The sequence below is a fragment of the Cyprinodon tularosa genome, unplaced genomic scaffold, assembly GCF_016077235.1.
Source record: "Cyprinodon tularosa strain WSP-4 unplaced genomic scaffold, ASM1607723v1 ctg57, whole genome shotgun sequence".
Taxonomy (NCBI): Eukaryota; Metazoa; Chordata; class Actinopteri; order Cyprinodontiformes; family Cyprinodontidae; genus Cyprinodon; species Cyprinodon tularosa.
The window spans coordinates 144,890-157,073 of record NW_024039307.1 but is presented as its reverse complement, the minus strand read 5'-3'; the positions used below and the strand labels follow the sequence as shown (position 1 = coordinate 157,073).

Here is a 12,184-nt window from a genome sequence, read left to right as displayed (position 1 = left end):
GGAACTGAATCCAAAATGCTTGAATATACTGTAGGTAAATATGGTCTCAGCATTTATGTCGGTGAACTGATTAATGGGTAAACTCAACATCCAACAGCCAAGAAAAAAGAAGAAAAATAAAGTTTTTTAAGGTAATATTTGTGTGAAAGAAGTCGATCTGCAGTGTAACAGGCTAAGTTGAGTCTTAAACGCAAGGTTCAAACCCTGGATATAGCGAAGGCCATCCAGTGCAGGTTGTAATGACCTGCTGTGGCGTTCCCTAAAGGGAGCAACCGATGTGATCCATTCATCTGTGTGACATAGAGCAAGATGTAACCACTGTTGATCGACCTACAGTTTTAAAGGTTCAGGCATTTGATCTCAAAATGTTTCAGTCATTTCTGGGAAAAAAGCTGAGAAAATGGTGGAAGTCCCTGCTTGTCATGGTTTCAGACCACTCAGTAAAACATGAGTCATGGTTTTACAATCAATACACACATATAGCAGACTGCTGTTCTCATCTGTAGCATTTTACAGCATCTTGGAAAAGTATTCAACCTTTTAACATTTTAATAAGTTAAAACCAGAAATCTAAAGTCTTGCTAAGGTATTGACAAAAAAGTGCACAAGTTAGCTTTTTTTTTTCTTTATAAATCCCTGAAAAGTTTGGATTGAATATATAATAAATATTTCTTACTGACACCACAAAATTTTTGTCCACTCCGATAAGGTGGGAGAATCTTGAAAATAAATATTTTTGTGGCAATGAGACCCAAATTGAACTTTCTAGAGTAAAAGAAAAATGATGTTTGAAGCAAAACCATCACTGGAAATCACCTTGAAAAAAACCCTCACCCACAAAACACGGTGGTGGCAGCATCATCCTGTTGGGAGTGGGAGGCTCATCAGGGTGGATGGGGATAGATCAATATAAATACTGGGCAATATTGAGAAAAAAATAATCTTGCCTTATTATATAAGTCCTATAATTAATTACATTAAATATAAAAACTGAAATATTTTTAGGACGCAGAAATATATGATATTCTTTGACTAAGAAAAATATCTCGCAGATTTACTCAAAAAGAAGTGTAAAAACTCTTCAAATTCTCTGGATTTTAACCTCTAAAATAGTAACTTGGTATGCTGTTACAGCTTTTAAAAGAATAAGCCACTGTTTTTGTGGTGGACCACTTTTATTACAGTTATTGATGAATTTTATACACTTTTTTAAGGTTCCCCTCCATACAAAAAACTCAAGATTTTACAGCAAACATACTATTCAGTGTTTAATTACAGGATAAAACCATCTGCTGTATTTTTGCACGTAGGATTCCACGTGACGGGGACAGAAAGGCTGGCATCCCTTCCTCTCAGTGATGGACTCTTCTTGTTAGCTTGAGACACATTGAGTAATTCAATAACTCAAGTATTCATTTATTACTTTCCTTTTCAATCATGGGGCATTTTTTTTACTTCCTCATCCACCTCCACATCAAGAGAGAGGGAGAGAGAGTGAGAAAAAAGAAAGTAATACCAGTTCTGCAACTTCCATCTGTGGCAGCGCTTTTGTCTTACTGCAGCTTAATTACAAAATATTGTTGCCGTTTTCTGTAAAGATTACTCACCGTGGGAGGCCCTACCTAATTTGGACCGCAGGGTTTGTCACAGAAAATGATACGATGCAACTGGGCTTCCAGTATTAGATTTCCGCTTTTAGCCTCCTTGACATTTCAAGCTGCATGAACTAATACATCTGTTATTTGTTGATCATTTGATTATTAACATACTTCACAAACCAAATCAGCTGCCCTGCTGGAGACGCGGATATAGCTCCTGCAGACTGTCTGGGTTTTTTCTCGTCTGACTCGCGTGCAAACAAATGCTTGCAAAGATGCGGGATTCAGCCCTCGGTGAAAAAGGAGAGCACAGAGACAGAGAGAGAGAGGGGGGGACATTTATCTTCCCCCAACCCTTCCTCCTCTGAGCATATGAGCACTCTGACACCTGCATGGAACAAAGCCCGTCATCACATTCTAATCTCAAATTTCAGGGCTTTTATTTCACCCAAATGCCACCCTGCTGGCCTTGTGAATTATTGACAGACTGACACCGATGCAAAAGGACACATAAAAGAGGCTAAAAGCTTCAGGCCTGGAAGAGCTTGTCCTCTCCTATTGCCATCAGCAAGAAGAGCGACTCGGCTAAAGCCTCACAGGAAGATCCCTGTAACTTTGAGACTGAAGCAACATCTGCTTCCTGACCAACGGATGGGCAGCTTTGGTCTAATTCAGTACAGTTACAAGACTGCTAGGGTAAAGCTGGTAATAATTGGATCATATCATTTAAATTAAAAGCTAGAAGTCAGGCATGGTTAGTATTAAACAGGCGCCTTTTAAAGCTGTTGTCATTTTTCCATTACTTCTAGTATTTCTCCCCCATGGAGAGAGATCTACATAAGACTGCATAGCATGCGGCTTGATTTGTATGATCAAAAGTAAATTGTAGGCAATCTTTTATTCACCAACACCTCCAATATCTGTCAGCTGTTAATCCTTTAAATATCCACACCTACTCCTCGTTTTTCTCAACATCAGAATTCAACAAGAAGTAGAAACGGAAGGAGAGGGTGGTTTGAAATCAAAAGGTGTGATCAGGGAGGTATGTAGAGAAATGAGGCAATTTGAGAAGGGAGCCTTTTTATGCTTCCTACTTGTCGGCTAATCAATCTCGCTCTCATTGCTGGCACCCTCGGGCCGCCTAAGTTTGTCCACCTGTTCATTAATCTGTCCATCTCCGCCTCGTCGATCCTGCGTCTGCATGCTCAGAACCTCGTCCTCCTCCTCTACATGGCTAACATCATCCTCTTCGTCTTCGTCCTTCTTTTCCTCCTCGCCCTGCACTTCCATGCGGACCTGGTCTAATGGCGGTGCAGTGCAGGTGTCTCCGTTAATATTGTGGGCTCCATCTGGCCCTCCCAGCGCATCCTGGGGGATGTGGTGTCCATCTTTGACTGGGGACGAGTTAGTAGACTCGTTACTGACGGGGGAGATGTCGCTGCTGCTGTTGGTGTGATTAACGGATGGCAAGCCGGTCGCTGAAGGTGATTTCAGAGGAATCTGCCACGAGGGGATCTTGGAAATAGCAGGAGTGGAAGGAAACTGTCTCCTGTTGGTTTGATAAAAAAAAACAAGCAACAACAACCACATTAGCATCAATGACAAGTTCATTTAAAACCTCATTTTGATTTGGAAACAGTTTTTCTAAGAGGTTATCATCATTATTAATCATCATCTAGTTGGAGTTATTTTAACTGAATATTTTAACTGATTATTTTATCCACTGAGACAAAACCAAACTCTTTGGCTTCCGTTTGAAAGGTGTGATGTGTGGTAGAAATACTGCAAATAATGAAATAGTGGTGGAAGTTTCATGCTTTTCTACAGCAGGAAAAGGTCTGGTTGATTGGCTTTCATGAAGATAACTCTCAATATGAAGACACATCTAGAATGGAAGGATTTCTTTTGCTCAAGCACATCTAGGTGTTAGAAAGGCCCAGTTATGGTATAAATCTGATTTCAAGCAATAATCTATGTAGAGATGCTGTCCATCTAGTTGGACAATCTAGAGAAGAAAATTTGTTAAGATTTCAGTCTTAATATATGCAAAGTTGGTGGACACATAATTGAAAGGCTTTGCAGTTCTGGAAGTCTGCCTTAAGTGTCACAAAAAGGTAATCGGAGCAAACATCTAATTATTTGTACAATAATACATGTTTTTTAGGCAATGTGCTCTCTTTGTAAGACAATCATGACATGACTTCTATAGGAAAGCTCAAAGCGTATGGATACCTTTGAAACACTTATAATTACAATACAGTGTATTTTTTTTCTTGTAATAGCTAGATGTTAACCACACCTGGCAAAGATGATTTTTTTCCCCCTCCAATTATCCAGAATGAAATTTTTAAGATCAAAAAGATGCTGCAGATTGGAGACTATTTGGATCAGTAGAACAGAAAGGTAACAAGTTTGGAGACAGATGGTGAGCATTTATTTTATGATTCAAGCCTTTGTCATGAAAATTACAGCCGGAGACGGGATGATGTTTGGAAAGCAAATGACAAAAGGATTATTACTGATTAAAATTTAAGAGAGGAGGGGAACAAAACATGCTCAACCAGACAGTTCTTAAGCAATTTATGTCCTTGCTGGTTTTCTGATGTACATTCTTACTTCAGGCCTCATTATGGTCACGGATGCATAATCATGCATGCTAATCGACCCAACTGAGCCGATTAGGAGGAGCAGAAATGTAGGAAGGCTAAAGAAAACAGTGCAAATAATTATCACTTCAATAACATTAATATTGACTCTGGTATTAATATCCATTTTTTATAAAAAAAAAAAAAAAAAGGAAATTTCAACTTACAGTTTTATTTTTTAATCACATTGGTAGTTTTCCATTCCTTTTTAAAAATATAGTCATACTCTCTATTGTTAATGTCAGTCCATAAAGAAAACAAACAGAAAAACCCCGATGATTCAGCTGAACGATACACTACGTATGAGTCAAGTTGTTAAATAATAAAAAAAAGATTTAATCAACTTTGCAGCCGTGAGAATATGTGCTTTGCTGTTTTCTGTTTTTGTGGAAAATGTGCAGTGCATAATCAGAACCACTACATTAGAGTTTAGTACGCCTGACGGCTGTTCTGTTCATGGCATCTCTTTCGTTAGCCTCAGCCCTGCAGCCATTACATACATACCTTAACAGGTTTTAGACATGCACTGCTTTTCTCTGATTTAAAGGCAATTGAGCGTTCAGTATGTACAGTATTTAAACAAGCACATTCATGCTCCATTTTTACGTTTTCCACAGCAATTTTACAAGGTTGAATTTAGTAGTCCTTACAAGCTATTCTGAGAACACCTTCGCTTTTATACCAGCATTGAATTACGAGACAGAAAAAGAACTGCTTGGTTGGTTCCAATCTGATGACAGGAGCTTACTTTATTTACAGTAGTCTAATGGAAAAAAAAAAAAAAAAAGCATAAATAACTTTTTTTTTGTTTTGTTTGGGACCTGTAGGCCTTTTTCTGACTTGTAAGGTTTAACACACATCCCACTTTTTAGAACGTATTAATTATATTCAAAAAATATAAATACATTTTTTTTTGGGTTTTTTGAACTTATTTTTGTAAAATCATAATTTTTCTGTTATAATTTTCTGTCCATTGCTTAGAGTGACATCAGTTTATCACTTTTTGTTGCTAGATATCTATTCAAAGCCAATAGAAAGACTCTCGGTGTGAGACCAACACTTAGTGTTATATTGCAATGTTTGTTATGAAATGTGATTATTCTACAAGCATGTTTCACAGCGTGAATTTTGTTGCTCTTTAAATGAAGGTCACCTACCAGAGAGGATGACTAAAATCAAAGTTCTTTTTTTTTTTTTTTTTTTTAGCAATACATGTCATTTAGTGAGAAAAAAATTAAATAAAACAATTGGGGAGTAGATTCTTTTAAGTCACATCACCCAGCCCTACTTTGTATTTTCTACTTTGAGGCGCTGATCAAAAAGTGAGTAGTTTAGTGAGAAAATAAAAAATGGGAGTAGATATTTAAGCAATATCATATGTGGCATACAATAGTGGCCCAAATAATCCTTGCAATTCATGTGTCCTGTAGTTTGGAAGGATCATAATAGCTCATATTCACATCAGAAGTGAACCACAGTGTGTTTAGTGGTGAACCGAGACTAGGGCTGATCAAGTTTTTCAAAAAAATCTAAATTGCAATCCTTTTCAACCAATATTGCGATTTTATTTTGATTTTTTCATTGCACTAACCAAAAGCCTGTAACTGTTGAAACTCCAGGGTTTAATTTCATTCATTACCCTTTCTATTGAAGAGTCCGTTGTTGCAGGGCTTTGCTATAATTTTCTTTACTGTATTAAAAAAAAAGTTAAAAACTAACCACTGGACTTTCTTTTCCAAGTTTGAAGATGTTTTGCTTCTCATCTAGAAAGCTTTCTCAATTCAAAATGTCTTACAAAATGTCTTTACCGTAACTTTCCTCCACTTGCATGCATGGATCTGTGAACTAGCTCCAATCTTGTCTTCACCTCTTCATGTTGACATACCCACCTTAAGGGCCAGGTCTTATTGGTTCCACATATTGCTTAGGCATTAAGTGGATATTTTGCAAATGATCCACAAAGATTGCTGCGCAAATGTTCAAACGTACAAACCAGTTTAGTTTTGCCCATTAAAATGTGCAGATTGCATGTTCTACTAACAGTTTAGTATATACCTTGAAGAAAGAAGAGGTTCCAAGTCATGCAGCTAGACACAATAATATGTTATTTAAAAACTAATTATTATAATACTAAATAATATTCACATAACACTTAAGAGAACTAATCCATCTCTAAATAATATGAAAAAAAAACGTAAAAAATTATGAAAATCACTTAAGTTAAATATAAATGACTTTTCTAAATCATGAGTGTTCTGAAATATTTAAGTTGTTTTTGTCTGTTGACTCCCCCACTGCTTTATTCACATTATATTTCATTTTATCGAGTAAAAAATATTGAGGAGATTCTGATTAAGATAGGCACATTTTAAGGAGTTCAGCCTGACCGCACTTCTCTTTGCCGACTTTTTGGTGTTTTCATAAGCATGTCATATTTAAATTCCGTTCTTTTTTATGTTTTGTGCCCAGTGCTTGTACTTTACTATAGTTATTTCTATTGTTATTTGTGGCCACAATGACCGCAGATATTTTTTTTTCAGTTGACACCCAACTTTCAGAGGAACTTAAAAACTGCTGCTGTATTTGAGTTTCTGATTCGGAAAATCGCTTTACACATGGTAAATGTTTACATTTGCATGTCCTCCACCCATGAATTTGCAAAGTTTGTTGATCAGAATATGATATGCATATTGATGAAGGAACATGCGCAAAAAGATGTTTGCAAAAAAAAAGAGGTTTGTTGCTTTGAAAACCCAAAAGGCTTTCCACTTTCTTTTAAGATCTGCTCTGTATGTACAAACATGTCTGCACAAGTTTTAAGACATGGTAACCTTCTGAAGATTAATTCCTAAAAGCATTACCTCTAAATTAAAACACAATTAGCGTATATCTCTTGTTAAACATAATTTGACCAAAGTTAAGTAACCTGCAATTGGTCCAGTTGTTACATTTAGACCAGGGTTCATTGAAGTTTATTCACACCTGCAATAAAGGTTCAAGGTGGAGAACAAACAGTGTTACGTTTAAAGCAGACCAAACATGAATTTCGTGTGAAAGATCCAAAGTAAACAAATCTCCAGAAAATTTGATGCAATCTGGTCAATATGGACCAAAATACCTAAGAAACGTTTCTAATACCTTGTGGAACTTATGTGATGAAGAATTTGGACATTCTTCATTTAAAAATAGATACTAGCCATAAATAGCAAGTACCTCATAATGTAGCTAATGAGGAATACAATTCCATATGGCAGCAAAAGTACACTGTGAATACTTTAACCACAAACCTTTAACCACAATTTTACCCAAAGAAGTACCGGTAAAAGAATAATAATGTGTTTTCCTTAAAACTTTTAAACTTTGAGTGAAAATATGAGATATTCAGGAAAGCTTAACATGCAAGTACACATGAGTCCAGCAAATGATCTCCATAAGTATATAAAGTGTTTATATTTTCTCATTACATAATAAGGATTCCTTAACTTTTTGGAAGCTTAGGAAACATGCAATGATGTTAAAGTGTGTATTTATGTGGAAACTATAAATTTATTTTATCAAGGAAATGGTACTTTGCTCTTGCGTCACTGGCACACAGTTCAAATGGACTGCATTACAGAAATCAAAAAGGCCACAAGCTAAGAGTCCTGACTCTTCCAAAACACACACACACACACACACACCCACACTTGTTCTGCTATATGTAGTGAGGACCATGTTGTGACTTTCGGTCATTTTCAACCCTTTCTATGCCCTAACCCTAAAAGTAACCCTAAAGCTAACCAATACCAATGCATACATCACCCTAACTTAAACCCAATTGACACCTTAGCCCTAAACCTAACCGTTAGCAAAATAGCTTGTGAGGAACAAAAAAATGTCCTCACTTTGCAACAACTGGTCCTCAGTGTGATGGTGAAATTGGAAAAATGGTCCTCACTCTGACGGCTAGACAGGTACACACCATCACACACACTCACCCACACACACAACCTTTCCCACACACCTGAAGGCTGTTTCATGTGACAGAGGTCTGGATAACTTTGTTACCTGCTGAGCAGTAAGCCCTTCAAAGAGGCAATCTCAGCCTTCAGCTCTCCAACTGTTTGGCTGTCCAGGATGCGGTTGGTTGAGGATGATGTCTGTTGGACAAACCCCAGAGAGACACAGACACAACTGTCAGTGACACAGAAACACACACGTTCCGTTCAGGTCACATGTACGGTCACGGAACAAAGTCCCTTCGCTGCAGGCCCTTTAACAGTTCAACCACATGAAATATTTAAAACGTATTTAGTGAAAGGATGGTGCAAGTAAACAAATATGGCAAATGCAAATGCTAAAAGCCACACGTTTTCCTGCAGTCAAGCCATGAGTCAACTTAGCAACAGCTTTCTGTTGGGGATGACAAGCATACCCACTTCAGCCACCTTTCTGAAGTCAGGAAGTCCTGTGAGGGTGAATCGGGCTGTTTTTACATATTTTTCCATATTACCCAGAAAAGATTAGGTCAGTGTGCAGTGTTTTGGATAATGACAATGAAGGGGGGAACAATGGGCACATTTATGAAGACAGGCAAAAGCACTGCCGTGTGTTTTGTTCTTTTTGCCTTTTATCAAAGCTTTGAGTTATCACGCACAGAGGAATACATTTGTGTAGCATGAAATGCTACAGGGTATTATGAAAAGGTATTTGAATGGCAAATTACAGGTGAAAATCTGATGCTGAACTTTCTTTTTAGGTAAGGAATGGCCTAAAGGTTCTCAAAAGAAGAGGCAACAAAATTTTAATTTTCATAAAAGCCTAAGGAGAAAAGGGGATAAATGTACAAAACTTTTACAACATACCAGACTAATGATATATTTTTGATACATTTGTTGTCTTATATTTATTGAAACAAAAATCCCCAGAAACTATGACAAAAACCAAAACAGGGTAGAGTTTAAAAGTAGGTAGAGTCTCTTCAACATGATGCATTGACAGCCAGTTACACAAATCTTAAATCCATTACTGTATTTACTTATGCAAGACAGCTAGCTTGTAGTTTGTGCAAAATAAGAGCAATAGTTATAGTTATAAGCACATCTCTGGCCTAATCATAAAAACCCCCGAGAAGAAATAAGCATATGCGCTTTTGTTAGCAATGCTAACTGTGCTAATCGAATTGATTATGAACAAAACATGCTAAGCACCTCTTAATATGTCCTCTGCAATTCCTTTGCCTTGCCATAACAACAAAGCTATATAACATTGGCTGACTCTCTCACACACAGTATGATATTGCCTCTAGTCTTATATGAAAACTGATATTAAAGTTCCTGTATAAATACAGTAAAGGAATTTTAAATAACAGTGAATCAAAATGGGTCGGCCAAACATACAGCAGTATTATGGTTAAAGGATATTTGTGACGAAAAGCAAGAGCTGCCAAGTGCAGAGCCCACCCAAAATAGAGGCTGCAGCAAAGCAGTATGTACATATAGTTGCTTTTATCACATCAGTTTTATCAGGATTAAGCATTTCATCTTTTAAAAAGGTCGTCTCGGTTTTGCATGGCGTCTGCTGCCATTTCATTTGTTACCATGATTGGCTAAAACCAAATTTTTGGTGGGCGGGCACCAGGTGTTGCTTTACCCAATTAGCCTAAACCTTGTGAACTTTTTTCTGAAAGCTTATTCAGCAGTAAGAAAGATTCTTCCAATAAAACATCCCAAAAACAACCCTCACCCTATGAATGGATTGCAGTGAGCAGATGTTACCTGACCAAGATGGCAAATTGCTTTTAACTGCTTGCCTACTCGCCTAAAACAAAAAGCACAAATACATAACCGAGCTAGTCGATAGGACGACAAGACCAGAAGGGATTAGAAGTAGACGAGGGAAAAACTGGGATAAAAGAAAAGTAAAAGCTGTAATTAAGACACTCCTGACTCACCAGAGGAAGCTTGTTAGGAAGCGTGGACCCCCTATCGAGGGGAGTGGGATAACTTGGACTCTTTCGCTTGTAATTAAATCTAAGAGAAATTAATTGAATCACATCTGAAAGGGATCAGACTCATTTACAGCGGATAGAGGGAGGCAAAGGAGAGAAGACGAATGATAGGAGTTTCTCTCTTTTTTTTTTCTTTTGGTGGGGGGGTCTTATCGGCTCCTAAACCTCTCCGATAAGGAGCCATATTTTAGAGGTGGTGCATGGAGGCTTGCTAAAGACACTCTTATTACAGCCGTCACCTCATTAGAACCATCTTAATCCCTTGCCTCCCCACGGCACCCATATAATAAGGCTCAATTCTGCTTCTCCCTCATTTTCCCTTTAAACAGATTAATAGCTTTAAAAAAAGAGGGAGGAAAAAAAGGCCAAGGCAGAGAAGTACTTTGATTTCTAAAAAGAAATAAAATTTTCAATATCTATATATTTATACCGTCTACCACTGGAAAGAAAGTTTTTAAGCAGACGTGATAACCGCCATCTACATTTATAATGTGCAATATCCACTGAGCAGCACCATATAATATCTCACATCAAGGCTTGTCACACAACACTAACTCTGACATATGTCTTATTAAGTCTGAAGAAACCTAATTAAATGTTGGGCCAGGACTGGATTTCAGCTCTGAGATACATTATGTCAGTATGGATACAAACACATTGTACGAGGATCATGTGCTAAGTGCACAGGGTGCTTGGGTGAATGCTGAGAGCTTGAGTATCAATGACTGCGGAAGAGTTAAGAATGTAAAAGGCTCACCTTAAGTGTTGATGAGCATCCAGCAGGGCCACTAAGTGAAGGTTGAAGGTTGAAACGTTTACCAAACAACTGAGCGAAATGTTTATACTCTACTGCAGTTAGAATGTAGAGCACCTTTTAAAAATGCTTCTGAGGAGAGAAACTCATAATCTATAAGAAATTCTAACTTTATTGAAAATATCCGTTTTTTATGGTGGATTAAAGTCATCTGTTTTCCTGATTTTATTTATTAGCACTCTGACCTGTAACCTTTGCTCAGAAACTTCAGTTTTCTACTTGTGAAACCTGTAATGTTGCATTGTGGAAAAATTTTATATGCATATAACATGTTAGTTATATATTTTTATATATAGATTGTTAAATACTTCAGTTTCTTGTACATGGATAGCATATTTTTAGGGTGGTTCTTCATTAAGCAGTTTCTTTCTTGGATAACTGCATTGGCAGAGGTGTCTTTCCCATTGCCTCTGAGTACATTCCTCATTTTTATTTACCATAGAAAGTACTCCTGGCATCTTATGCTTAGCTGGGTCTTTTTTCCTGGACAGAGCTCTTGTTGTTGTTAACTATGTGTCTACTTTCTTCCTTTTTTTTTTTTAGAAGTAGACCCTTGGCACTATTAACCCGGTACTCTCATTATTTTTTTACAGAAAGGACTCCTGGCTCCCACTTCAATCATCTCTCGTCCTATTAAGCTCCAGCTTTGTTTCACATAGTCACAAATTTTTAACTTTATTTTGCTGAAAGATTAGTCCTGCTAAAATAGACTTCTTTCTTTTTTCCCACTCTCACGTTAGCTCAGAATGAAGGACCACTGTAAAAGCAAAGCAACATACTTTTACCACCTTGCATTAAATCATAAACCGAATCTACTGCATTGCTTTTCATTTCAAGTTATTAAGTGACTGTTTCCTTTCAAGCTGCAACGGAAACAAAATAGGACCCAAAAATATCAGAAATCAGAAATGCAATAAATATTCCTTTAAAATAGAAATATTTTTTCTATTAAAGCTACAGTGTGTAATTTTTAGCAACATCTAGCGGTCAGACTGCAGACTGCAGCAACATGAACATCTCCCCCCACCGCTTCTCCCCCCCAACAGTATGGCGAGCGTTACGGGACAAAATGTCTTCCACGACGTCCGCATCACCTACCTTCTCAAGGGATGAGGTTTGTTTACATAGATAATGTTAA

At 37.3% G+C, this 12,184-nt stretch overlaps 1 protein-coding gene across 2 annotated transcripts in view; it reads right to left on the bottom strand.

Annotated features, from left to right (window-relative positions):
* Positions 1 to 1,156: 1,156 nt before the first annotated feature.
* Positions 1,157 to 12,184, bottom strand: part of pex14 (peroxisomal biogenesis factor 14) — a 75,341-nt gene continuing 64,313 nt past the window's right edge. For both annotated transcript variants that reach the window (XM_038305980.1, XM_038305981.1), the window contains exons 8-9: positions 8,291 to 8,382; positions 1,157 to 3,147 (exon numbers count right to left, since the gene is read on the bottom strand). In XM_038305980.1, coding sequence (XP_038161908.1) covers positions 2,700 to 3,147; positions 8,291 to 8,382 — 540 coding nt within the window. In that variant the 3' untranslated portion in view covers positions 1,157 to 2,699. The remainder of the gene's footprint in view (positions 3,148 to 8,290; positions 8,383 to 12,184) is intronic.